The sequence below is a fragment of the Elephas maximus genome, chromosome 2 (assembly GCF_024166365.1).
Source record: "Elephas maximus indicus isolate mEleMax1 chromosome 2, mEleMax1 primary haplotype, whole genome shotgun sequence".
Lineage (NCBI taxonomy): Eukaryota > Metazoa > Chordata > Mammalia > Proboscidea > Elephantidae > Elephas > Elephas maximus.
This window is the reverse complement of record NC_064820.1, coordinates 198,828,002-198,841,592: the sequence shown is the minus strand read 5'-3', so window position 1 is coordinate 198,841,592 and position 13,591 is coordinate 198,828,002. Positions and strand designations below refer to the sequence as shown.

Below are 13,591 nucleotides of genomic sequence, written 5' to 3'. Positions count from 1 at the left end.
TTCTAGGTCAGGAACAATGTCTTACCATTTCTGTTTCCTGCATCATTTCTGGCACATCATAAATGCTGAGAGAATGAAGATGCTAAGAGGCATCCTTCTGCCTGGCACAATCTCCAACAGGACTGCATCTCTAAATGTGAGTGAGTGCACGAAGTCACTTTTGGCCACCAAGCGGCGCTAAGCTACCATCTAGGTAAGATCCGCTACTTTTTTCCACTGGGTTTGACGTTTTGAACTTTCTGTAAAGTGCAGAAAGGTTAATTCACAAATTCAGGAGAATGCTCGCAAGGCACAAATGGTGTTCTAGCCTGGAGCGGGCTGCAGAAGGCACGCTGAGTCACCGGGCGCACCTCACACTTTTGGGGTCGCAGCAGGGACTTGGCTGGGAGACTCAGAGGACCGCACGTGGGTGTGGGTGCAGACCACGTGCCCGGGGCAGGTGAGAGCAGAGGTGTGCGCTGCGCAGGGGTCCCAGGCACCGGTGGGCGGATTGGAGGCGCCAGCTCCCATCCCTCCCACGGCCCCTCGCCTTGTGGGGCCGGCAGGGCCACTCCTCCCCTGGGTGGGTCCGGCTCCTTTTCTGGCACATCTATTTGCATAGAGGAAACTGCCCAAAGTGGCTGCTGTGGAGGAGCTGGCGGTGGAGAAGGAGGTGTGCGCTGTGTTCAGCCGCTGCCCAGAGGCGAGCCGGCGCCCGCCCGCCCTTGTGCCTTACTTAGGCCCTCACGCCAGCTCCCCACCGCCCGCGGGCCCAGCTCCACACCCTCGGAAAACCCACGCGCCGCGACGAGCGTGCCATGAACTCAGACAAGAGCCCTGGCGACAAGCAGAAGAGCGGCCGGGCGGGCAGCTGCGGCGGGGGACGTACCGCGTCGGCGCCCGGAGCCCGAGCCGTGAGCGCGCTGTGCCTGCTACTTTCCGTGGGCTCAGCGGCCGCCTGCCTGCTGCTGGGCACCCAGGCTGCCGCGCTGCAGGGCCGGGTGGCGGTGCTCGAGGAGGAGCAGGAGCTGTTGCGGCATGCGGGTCCGCCCGACGCCCTGGCTGCCTGGGCAGAGCAGCACCTGGAGCGCCTGCTGCGCGAGGTGAGGCTCCCTGGTACGGGGCCGTGGGCCGGTCTGCTGGAGGCGAGCGTGTTGGGTTGAGGGGAGTGTGCCAGTGCGCTGGAAGCAAGTGGCAGAGTGTCCATCTCTCTGAGGAAGCGGCGCCCGCCGGCACTGCGCACAAGTCCATCGGCAGCATGCCGCGGGGCAGGGGCTGGGGTGGTCATCCCCGAGGGGGTCGCGCTGTCTCCCAGCTCCTGCTGCTCGTCAGCCGGGGCAGCCTCTGGGCCTCTGGGCGGCGGTGGTGAGGGTCCTGTACCTGGGTGGGCGGCCACAGGAAAAACAAGAAGCGAGAAGGGCCGTTTGAGGACGAGGAGGAGATAACGGAAAGACCTCGAACCTTGGAATTACAGACCTGGGGGCCATCTCCGCAGGGGTATGCTTTCGGCCAGGCCGTTTCCCACTTGTGGGAGCGCCTGTCTCTTCAGTGCCACGATAATGAGGGGCTCCTGCAAGTAGCGACTTCTCTTCCCAACACTGGTCTACCTGGAGAGGTGTGGGCCCAACTGGGAAGCCAAAGACAGGCCTGAGGCCGGGGCCTTGAGAGGGCTTTGGTCAGCCTACTTCTCCACCCTCTTCCCTCCCCATGAAAGTTTGTTTCCAAGCCTCCCATCCTGGAGATGTGGTGTTCCAGGTGCTGAGGCTGAGCTGCACCCAGTGCAGCAATCCCTGAGGGAATGCCTACATCGGCTTGGTAGGATGAGGGGTAGAAAGAGCAGCTGGAGACTGAAGACCTAGATTCTGGTTTCAGGTGGACCTGAGCCTTGTGGACCAGCAAATCTTGCATTACCGCATTCTGTATGTGGGAATCATGATTTCCACAACAGGCTTGTTGGAAGCGTCATGTGAGACCCTGTGACACCTCTAAAGGGTTAACATTGCTGCTGTGTCTGCAAAGCAGATCCTGCGTTTGGGCGCTCTGAGCCCTCACCGGTCCTGCAAAAGCTCCACCTTTTGTGCAGCTTCCTCCCTCCCTGTAGAACTGGGCCAGCATAGTGATTTGGAGGCTGGTGCTGGGCTAACCCACCTTCTCTTGGCTGGGTTGACCTCTCTTTTCAACGCCATCATTCTCTTCCTGAAGAAGGGGGCTTCCCAAGATCCCAAGCCCATTGCTCCCTTGGGTGCCTTTAACTGAAGTATGAAAAGAAAGAGTGTTTTAAGACAGAGGAGAGGGAGAACAGGCCTCTTACCGTGAAATGCCTCAACTATGCGGAGCTGTGGTCTTTATTAATTTGTTGAGCTGAGTTAATTTGGAATCTTAAGGGAGATGGGAGAAGAAGACTGTACCACACCTCTTTGCTCACCACTCCTATTTCTTAGTTACTTTAAGCCGTAGTCCCTGGGTGGTGCAAACGGTTAAGACACTCAGCTGCTAACTGAGACATCTTGGAGGAAAGACCTGGCAATCTACTTCTGGAAAATTAGCCATTGAAAATCCTGTGGAGCACAGTTCTACTCAGACACATGTGGAATAGCCATGGGTCGGAGTTTACTCAACAACAACTAGATTTTAAATTTAAGCCAGCATTACATCTCTTCTAGCTTTTAGAGAAAATTGCTGTTTCATGAAAACATTTTCTGTTTTCCCCTAGTAATTGCCTGCAGAGTTCAGAAATCTCTCCCAAGCCCTATTGCAACTCGTAGTGATGGTTTCATAATTGCTACCCATTATCTTTTGGCAAATCCCTAGAGACTAGGGTGTTGAACTGATTCATAGAGAGCCACTAAAGTTGCTACCTGTCGGTGCTAGGACTGTGGCTGTTCTTTTCTAATAGAAGATCATTCTTATTCTTAGTAAAAATAAACCACAGCCCTGACTGAGTACATAAGAAATCCTGGTAAAAACTTTTGAAAAGGAGCTTACAAATTGTGTCAGTTCTAATAAGGAAGGGTCCTGGGAAAGCAGCCACTGGTGTGAACTGTTGATAAGTCAAGTACTGAACTGCAGCTGGGAGAGAGTTTCAATTGCTCGATCGCACTTCATCCTGTAGCGCTAAGTTCTACTTAGGCAAACTTACAGTGCTTCAGCAGTGAGCTGTTGGACAAAGTTAGTTTCTCTTTCTTTCTCTGGCTCTTGGTTAGAAAGGCAAAGGAAGAATTTAGAATCCTGGGATTTCCACTTGAGAATTGGAAATCCCAGGATTTCCATTCAGCAGGGAGGCATTAGCACAGGACACTCATACTACCCTTGGTAACCAGAGCTCAGTGTTTGAGGAGTACGTTCGGCTTAGAGTCCAAACTCTCCAGTTTTCCCTGCCAGCGAAGAGTCAAAGATGGCATGGTATGAATGCAGTTGGGCTTGAGTTTCTGGTTATTGAATGTCCCCCGTGAGGACTCTCCTCTGTCCCCGAGCAGCAGTTGGTTCCTGCTACTATCCTCTCTGTTCTTATTCATGAGTGGGAAACGTACACAGCTTGGCGGGTGACATTGAGAGTCCTTGGCCGAGCGAGGGGACTATGGGAGGCACACAATGGAAAACCAGGAATTGCCTTTACATAGATGTGTAGATACTTTTTTGGACCATTAGATGCGAAGGACGAATAAGTATTGAGCTGAAAATCTGTTAAATGGAAAGAACATTTATGTTTGAAAGACATTTTTCAGTTCTGTTTTCAGCAAAGCCTCTTTTTTTATTAGATTTACTTAATTTTTTTACAGCAGCTTTAGGTTTATAGAAAAATATGAAGCCAGTGCTGAAGTAGTTGTGTATATGAGAGGGTCATGGCTTGCTCTTTTACCAACAAGCATCTTTTCACACTGTCAGAGGCAGAAACCATGTCCAAATTAAAGAAGAGAAATTCTTGCCAACCGTGCACAACTTTAATTTTAGAGAAATTTTTTTCTGAAAATATAAGCCAACAAAAGCCACTGTTAATCTGGGACCCACTCTATTTGTTCCCTTGGGAAAAGAACTGTGAAATAATTCTTTCTGGGACTGGCTGATGTCCCTGATAGTGTAGATATTGAAGCTACAAATAAAGGAATATTCATACATGATATGATTATTAAAGACCCTTCCCATGGTACAATATAGAAGAAATGGTTTTCAGGATATAAAAACAAGATTTTCTGAGCATGAGTCGTTACAATAGTACCTTCAGTATGTTCTGGAAATACAAATGCAAAGCAAGAATTTGATGTTTTGCCTTAAAAAGTGCCTTAAACAGGTTGTCTAAGTAATCAACCCCCCTCCCCCAAAGTAGTTATATCTGTGATTACGGTGTTAAGGAAGCTTAAATTTAGAACACATAACTTTCATACTACAGCAGAAAATTTAATGCAAAGATTAAAGAAATATTTAGTTGTTTTCAGAGGAGGCCATTTCCAACTTACAATGGATTTATTGTTGGCTATTGGACTTCTATTGTCCAGACCAATCAACTTGAAAACAAGAAAAGCCCTAGAGACTCAGGGTAAAATCCAAACACTATCCTTCCCTGCCATTGCATGTATATATATATATATAAATCCAATGCCGTCGAGTCGATTCCGACTCATAGCGACCCTATAGGCCAGAGTAGAACTGCCCCACAGAGTTCCCAAGGAGTACCTGGCAGATTCGAACTGCCGACCCCTTGGTTAGCAGCCGTAGCACTTAACCACTACGCCACCGGAGTTTCCATATATATATGTATATATATATATATGTGACATATATATGAATGGAAACCACTACGCCACCAGGGTTTCCATTTCATATATATCATATATATGTATTTAAATATATTTATATATATTATATATATTTATATATATATATATATATGGAAACCCTGGTGGCGTAGTGGTTTCCATTCATATATATGTCATATATATACATATATGGAAACTCCGGTGGCGTAGTGGTTAAGTGCTACGGCTGCTAACCAAGGGGTCGGCAGTTCGAACCCGCCAGGTGCTCCTTGGAAACTCTGTGGGGCAGTTCTACTCTGCCTATAGGGTCGCTATGAGTCAGAATCAACTCTATGGCACTGGGTTTTGGTTTTTTATATGAAATATATATATATTATATATATATATTTCATATATATGTTAAGTTGTAGGAAACCCTGGTGGCATAGTGGTTAAGTGCTATGGCTGCTAACCAAAGGGTCGGCAGTTCAAATACCCCAGGTGCTCCTTGGAAACTCTATGGGGCAGTTCTACTCCATCCCATAGGGTCGCTATGAGTCAGAATCAACTTGACGGCACTGCGTTGGGTATGTTAAGTTACAGTAAAATTCAGAATCAAATTTATCTTTTTCAGCCCCTAAGGTGGCCTGTCGCTTGTCATGATGCTGTATTTAGCACTTTTAATCAAGATGTCTATTTCTGAATCCTATGGCACAACTAGAGATGGAGTGTAAATCATAGCTACATTTGTTTCCTTGACATTTCCTGGCTCCCAAACCATAAAATATTTCTTCCAATTACTTCCTGGCACTCTTGCTTTCTCTCTCTCTCTTCTTCTTTTTTTGGCGACAGTTTGGGAAAGGTTTATAATAATAGCAGTATATTTAGAATGAGCCAACTGTCAGGGCATTCTTTCACAAACATCTTTTTGGAATTGTTGAATTGGACTTTTACACATTGGCTTCGAAGACTTTAGACATGGGTCCTGAAGTTGGAAAATTGCAGACTTAGAATGACATTATACCAGGAGGCAAGACAGGGTAGATGAAGCATGCGTTTACTTGTCAGAATAGGATTGTTGAGATCCACCTATATCATTTAACCTCTCTGAGTCTCCACTCCCTTTTCTGTGATATGGGGGATCAGAACTACCTTGTAAGGTGTAGTGATGAGCAGATAAGATAATGTACAGGAAAATATTAGTCAGTAGGTATGCTTTTGACGGCAAGTAACAGAATACCTGATTTTGGCAGCTTAACCTGGACAGTCATTGAGTTGTCTTGCATAAGAAGAGAAGCCTGGAGGTCAGCAGAGCCTGGATTAGTTCTCTGACTTGGCCATGGCTGGGTACTGTTCAGTGTCTCTGTCATTCTCTGAGTCTTTCCTCATGATTGCAGAATGGCTGCTGCAGGTCCAACTGTATGTCTTCACATAAGAGTAGCCAAGGTAGAAGGAAAGGGGTTAGGAAAAAGTGTCATCTTCTTGAGAGACTCAATTCCTTTTTTTTTAAAAAAAGGAATATCATGGTAAAACATATATAACATATAATTTCCAATTTAAATCATTTTAAAGTGTATAATTCAATGATGTTAATTACATTCATCATGTTGTATAACCATAACCAGAGATGTTTTCTCTTTTGTTTAAATCATGTGGGAAAATTTTACCAGCAACCCTTAGCATACTTCCCCTCATATCCACCAGCCAGAACTGGGTCACAGGATCACCATTAGGCCTGTCACTAACAAAGGGAATGGGGTTATCCCACTAGGCTTTGGAAAATCTTGATTCATCCCCTGAGGCTGGGCACGTTGCCACTGAAACAAAACTGGGGCTTTGTTAGGAAGGAAGACTGGGAATGGCTGTTGGGGAGAAACCAACAGTGTCTGCCAGGTGTTATAGAGTATTACTGAGGTTTCCCCAGAGGAGAATGGAGTGAATGTATCCACTGGCCTGCCATGATTTTAATAATTAGACTCTCTTTCCACTTCAGTGTTTCCCTAGTTCTACACTTTGGGAATGCTGACCACAAGCTTCTGTCTCCCTCTCTGTGGAGCTCCAGCTTTCCAACTCTACCTCCAGCCATAGTCTAAGAAAAGATTGATGGGTTTGGGATTCTATCTGGTACAATCCCATTCTTTGCAGTTAATGCTCTTTAACCATCGAGTGGATGCCATTCTGATCCCGGAGTGGCCTCCACCCTGGGAGTAGCACTCTAGGGCACTACTTTCCAACTTTTTCCACATCACAGCATACACAGGGAACTGTGACACTTGTACATCATTCTGCAGGAAATGAAGGAGGCTTCTCAGGCTATAGGCAACTGGCTTAGCTGCTCCAAGGACCAAGGGGCTCAGCATACCTAGAAACAGTGCATGGTGTACTTGTACCCATCCAGCATGCCCAGGCAGCTTGCAGTCAGGATCCAGGCTCCCTCTTGATCACTTCCCCCAGCCACTGGCTTTATCAGCAGCAATAGTTCACTGTGGCCTCCAAGTCCCCTGTGTCCCTTCTTGTGTTTCTCCTAAACTATAGGTCTTTCCAGACCATGTGCACTTAGAATCAGGGACCCCAGAGGAGAACATCCTTTTTACCTTCACTGAACATCATCTCATTAGATTCAGCCTTTCCAGATGCCTTTAGAGCCCTGGTGGTGTAGTGGTTAAGAGCTTGGCTGTTAGCCAAAAAGTCGGCAGGTCAGCAGTTCAAATCCACCAGCTGCTCTTTGGAATCCCTATGGGGCAGTTCTACTCTGCCCTATAGAGTCAGTATGAGTTGGAACTGACTCAGTGGCACCTAACAACAACAACAGATGCCTTTGGATTCTTGTACCTTCAAACAACAATGTGATAGGACCCCAGCTCAGATTGGCTTCAATTAAAAAGGGGCTTTGGAATCTTTTGGGTTTTCTTTGTATTATATCATATCATTTGCAAATAGGGACAGTTTAACTTCTTCATACCAATTTGGATGCCCTTTATTTCTGTTTCTTGCCTTATTGCTCCAGCTAGGACTTCCAACAAAATAGTAGCAGTGATAAAGGGCATCCTTGTTCCTGTCCTCAAGGGGAATGTTTTCAGCCCCTCTCCATTAAGAATGATGTTGGCTGTTGGTTTTGTATATATGCTCTTAATTAAGTTGAGAAATTTTTCTTCTATACTTATTTTATTGAGATTTTTTATCAGGAATGGGTGTTGGACTTTGTCGAATGCCTTTTCTGCTACTAGAACTAATAGAAAGATTCAGCAGAATAGCAGGATACAAGATCAACATACAGAAATCAGTTGGATTCCTACATACCAATAAAGAGAGCAAAGAAAAGGAAAACAATACCATTTATAATAGCCCCTAAAAAAATAAAATACTTGGGAATAAATCTAACCAGGAATATAAAAGACCTATACAAAGAAAACTACAAAACACTACTGCAGGAAACCAAAAGATATCTACATATATGGAAAAACATACCATGCTCATGGATAGGTAGACTCAACATTGTGAAAATGACAATTCTACCCAAAGCGATCTACAAATACAATGCAATCCTCATCCAAATACCAACAATACTCTTTAAAGCAATGGAAAAACTTATCATTAACTTTATATGGAAAGGGAAGAAGCCCCAGATAATTAACCCACTGTTGAAGAATAAAGTAGGAGGACTCACCTTACCTGACCTCAGAACCTACTATACAGCTATGGTAATCAAAACAGCCTGGTACTGGTACAACGACAGGTACATTGACCAGTGGAACAGAATTGAGAACCCAGATGTAAATCCATCCACCAATGGTCACCTGATCTTTGACAAAGGCCCAAAGTCCATCAAATGGGGTAAAGACAGTCTTTTTAACAAATGGTGCTGGCAAAACTGGATGTCCATCTGCAAAAAAATGAAACAGGACCCACACCTCAAACCACATACAAAAACTAATTCAAGGTGGATCAAAGACCTAAATATAAAGCCAAAAACCATGAAGTTCATAGAAGAAAAAATGGGATCAACACTAGAAGCCCTAGTACAGGGTATTAACAGGATACAAACCACAATCAACAACACACAAGCTCCAGAGGATAAGCTAGATAACTGGAATCTTCTAAAAATTAAACACTTACTCTCATCAAAAGACTTCACCAAAGGAGTAAAAAGAGAACCTACAGACTGGGGAAAAAAAAAAATTGGCTATTACAAATCAGACAAAGGCCTAATCTCTAAAATCTACAAAAAAATCCAACACCCCTACAACAAAAAGACACATATTCCAATTAAAAATGGACAAAGGAAATGAACAGACACTTCACCAAAGAAGGCATTCAAGCAGCCAACAGACAATGAGGAAATTCTCACGATCTCTAGCTGTTAGAGAAATGCAAATCAAAACCACAAGGAGATACCATCTCACCCTGGCATTACTGGCATGAATCAATAGAACAGGAAATAACAAATGTTGGAGAGCCTGCAGGGAGATCAGAGCTCTTATGCAGTGCTGGTGGGAATGCAAGATGATACAACAATTTTGGAAAATGATATGGTGCTTCCTTAGAAAGCTAGAAATAGAAATACTACATGATCCAGCAATCCCACGCCTAGGAATATATCCTAGAGAAATAAGAGTTGTCACATGAACAGACATATGCACACCCATATTCATTGCAGCATTGTTCACAATAGCAAAAAGATGGAAACAACCTAGATGCCCATCAACAGATGAATGAATAAACTGTGTTACATACACGCAATGGAGTATTATGCAACTATAAAGAACGGTGAATTTGTGAAGTGTCTCATAACATGGATGAATGTGGAGGGCGTTATGCTGAGTGAAATAAGTCAATCACCAAAGGACAAATATTGTATGAGACTACTCCTGTAAATACTCATGAAAAAGTTTACATACAAAAAGAAACAATCTTTGATGGTTATGAGGGAGGAGAGGGGTGGGGATGGAAAAACACTTAATAGATAAGTGGAAGCTTTGGTGAAGGGTAAGACAGTACACAATACTGGGGAAGCCAGCACAACCTGTACAAGGCAAGGTCATGGTAGCTTCAAAGATACCTCCAAACTCCCTGAGGGTCCGAATTGCTGGGCTGGGGGCTGTGGGGACCATAATCTCTGGGAATATCTAGCTCAATTGGCATAACATAGTTTATAAAGAATATGTTCCTCGTTCTACTTTGGTGAATAGCATCTGGGGTCTTAAAAGCCTGTGAGTGGCCATCTAGGATACTCCACTGGTCTCACCCCTTCGGGAGCAAGGAAGAACGAAGAAAACTAAAGAAACGAGGAAAAGATTAGTCCAAAGGACTAATGGACCACATCTACCACGGCCTCCTCCAGACTGCGTCCAGTACAACAAGATGTTGCCCAGCTACCACCACCGACTACTCTGACAGGGATCACAATCGAGGGTCCCGGAGAGAGCAGGAGAAAAATATAGAACAAAATTCTAACTTAAAAAGAAAGGCCAGACTTGCTGGCCTGACAGAGACTGGAGAAACCCTGAGAGAATGGCCCCCAACACCCTTTCAGGTCAGTAATGAGGTCACTCCTGAGGTTCACCCTTGAGCCAAAGATTGAACAGGCCCATGGAACAAAACAAGACTAAAGGGGTGCACCAGCCCTGGAGCAGAGCCTGGAAGGCGGGAGGGAACAGGAAAGCTGGTAATAGGGAACCTAGGGTTGAGAAGGGAGAGTGTTGACGTGTCGTGGGGTTGTTAACCAATGTCATAGAACAATGTGTGTACTGTTTGATGAGAAACTAGTTTCTTTTGTAAACCTTCATCTAAAGTACAATAAAAAATGAAAAGGAGATTAGTTGACTTGAGTAACAGAGAAGTCCAGGGGAAGGTCTCATCAGGCACAGCTAGAAGTGCCTTGATTTTATATTTCTTTGTATTGTCTCCATATTCTTCAAGGATAGCCCTACTCTCGCAATGAAGTGGCCAGATGGCTGCCATAGCTCCAGGTTTACTTCCTCATAGTTCTCTTTCCTAACAGCCCCGGCAGAAGCCCCTTGATTTACTTTGACGGACAAACGACTACCTCAGTGGAGTAGGCCACTCTGATTGGCCAGACTCTGTGTGCCCCTATGTGTAGGCATATGTGCACAGGGCCAGCCCCATTAAAGCCAAAGAGACTGAGAGTGGAGGATAGTTCTCCAAAGGCCAATTTGGAGGAAGGGCTATTATTGGAAAAGAGGGGAGAGCATATGGGGATTGGTCAAACCAGTAGGTGACCATTCAAAGAATGAGAGGCTTGGGCAACAAGCTGGAACCAGGTTATGAAGAAATTCTTCCTCAACGACTTGAAATCCAGCTAAAGGTTTTTTGATCCAATGGGATAGGCAGTAGGTTGGTATGTACTTGTCCTGTGGGCATTTAGTATCTGTATATCAATAAATTTGGGTTTATAGCAATATCGGAATCTGTAATTCTGTGTGTAATGCACTTATAAAACGTGAGCTTTGCAAGTTACAGAATAACTTAAAATCATAACAATGTCCCACAACCACCTCATGAGATGCTTAAGACACAGGTTATTGTCCCTGTTTTTACAGAGGAAGAAATGTCACTCTGGTGCAGGAAATGACCTGCACACGGGCCCAGGGCACACAGGACCAGGTTTAGGTCCCTTGGGGTTTGCAGGATGCCTTGGAAGATAGGAGCTAGAACAGGCAGGTCCAGCTCACCTTGCATGAGTTTAGTACTCACCCCAGGGCAGTGTGGATATGCCCCAGGTCAGGGCTATCTGCTCCGGGACCCGCTTCCCTCTGTCTGCGTTCATCAGCTTCCTGAGGAGCAATCTCATGAGGAAGGAGACCCCACCTTTCCCTCCGGCCTGTGTGAGGAGTCCCGGTGGCTGGGGGCAATGAGCAGCATGCAGCTGGGAGATTGCCCCAGCCTTGGTTGGCATCATGTGTTTTGGTGGCACTGGGAGATCTGAGCTTGAAGAGAAAAATGTTCTGTGGAGAGAAACGCTCTGGGCGAGGAATCCAAAGGCCACTGTCTGCCAGCTGTGTGGCCCAGGCTTGTTGTCCAGCCAGCAGAGCGTCAGTTCTCTCACTGCGAGGTGGAGCTCGGGGTTGTTAGGAGGGCCGGGTGTGATGGCCTGTGCAGCAGAGCATGAGCTGTGAGCCTGGACCTCACAGAGGAGTGGTGTGACCCTGCACCTTCAGAGGAGCCCTCTTCTTTGCCGTAATTGCTATGTGTTTCTCCCCTTTTTTCCAAATAATGCTTACTCTCTCTGCTAGGCACTGATGTGTGCAGGTTGGATATAAGAGTTCTGTTGGAGAACTCTTTCAAACTTGCTCTTCACAGGGCGAGTGTAGTCCCTTTTCTCTCTGCCTCTGGAAGTGCTCAATAGTTCTCCAGCTCCCTGTGGCTGCTGAGATGTGGCCACCTCCTTTATCTGGAATTTTAGATACCAGCTTTGCTATTCTTCCCTCTTTAAAAAAAAATTATTGTGGTAAAAAAAATTATATGTATAAAATAAAATTTGTTATTTTCACCATTTTTAGGTGTACAGTTCAGTGGCATTAATTACATTCACCATGTTGTACAACCATCACCACTACTTATTTCCAAAATGTTTTCATGGCCCCAGACAGAAAATTTTTTCTCTTGAACACTACCTCCCATTCCCCACTTTCCCCAGTCCCTGATAACCTGTAATCTACTTTCTGTCCCTGTGATTTTGCCTGCTGGAGGTATTCCATAGAAGTGGAATCATACTGTGTATTTGTCCTTTTGTGACTTATTTCACTTAGAATAATATTTTCAAGGTTCATCCATGTCGTAGCGTGTATCAGAACTTCATTCCTTTTTATGGCTAAATAATATTCCATTGTAGGTATATATCACATTTCATTTACCCATTCATCTGTTGATAAACATTTGGGCTGTTTCCACCTTTGACCACTGCGAATAGTGCTGCAGTGAACATTGAGGTACAGGTGTCTGAGTCCTGCTTTTAATTCTTTTGGGTACATACCTAGGAATGGAATTGCTGGGTCATAATGGTAATCCCTCTCCTTTTTGATAACCAAAATGTATGTTGATTAACATGATTAAATTACTGATAATCTCACCACCCTAAAACAAGGGCTATTAGAACTTGGACTGTCAAAAGAATGAACAGATCTATCTTGGAAGAAGTAAAACCAGAATGCTGCTTAGAAGCAAGAATGGTGAGACTGTGTCTTACGTACTTTGGACGTGTTGTCAGGAGGATTCAGCCCCTGAAGAAGGATGTCATGCTTGGTAAAGTACAGGATTAGCAGAAAAGAGGAAGACCCTCAGCAAGGTGGATTGACGCAATGACTGCAACAATGGGCTCAAGCATAACAATGATTGTGAGCATGGTGCAGAACTGGGCAGTGTTTCATTCTGTGGTACATAGGGTCGCTATGAGTTGGAACAGACTCGACGGCACCTAACAACAACAACATGCTCAATGCAGAAACTTTTTACTAGTTAAGCTAAACTATTGCTTAAGTTTTCAGATGACTTCAGGGCATATTTTTGTTTAAGGTTTAAAGGTTATCCCAGGGCAATCGTTTCAGGGGTTCATCTACCCTCCATGGTTCTAAAAAGTCTGGAGTGATAAGAATTTGAAACTCTGCTCTACATTTTCCCCCTTTTGGTCAGGATTCTTAAATGGAATCTTTGGTCAAAATATTCAGTTAATGGTAACTAGGCACTATCCAGTTCTTCTGGTCTCATGGCAGAGGAGGCAGTTGTTCATGGAGGCAATTAGCCACATACCCCATATCCTCCTCCTGTTCCTGACTCTCCTTCTTCCTCTGTTGTTCCAGGTGAACAGACCAATTGTTATGCCTTGGATGGCCGCATTCAAGCTTTTAAGACCCCAGGCACTA

The 13,591-nt window shown here is 45.1% G+C and overlaps 1 protein-coding gene across 1 annotated transcript in view; it reads left to right on the top strand.

The window, feature by feature from the left end:
- Positions 1 to 212: 212 nt before the first annotated feature.
- The window catches only part of COL23A1 (collagen type XXIII alpha 1 chain), a 429,766-nt gene continuing 416,387 nt past the window's right edge, over positions 213 to 13,591 (top strand). Inside the window, exon 1 of the mRNA XM_049874491.1 lies at positions 213 to 1,082. Coding sequence (XP_049730448.1) covers positions 798 to 1,082 — 285 coding nt within the window. The 5' untranslated portion in view covers positions 213 to 797. The remainder of the gene's footprint in view (positions 1,083 to 13,591) is intronic.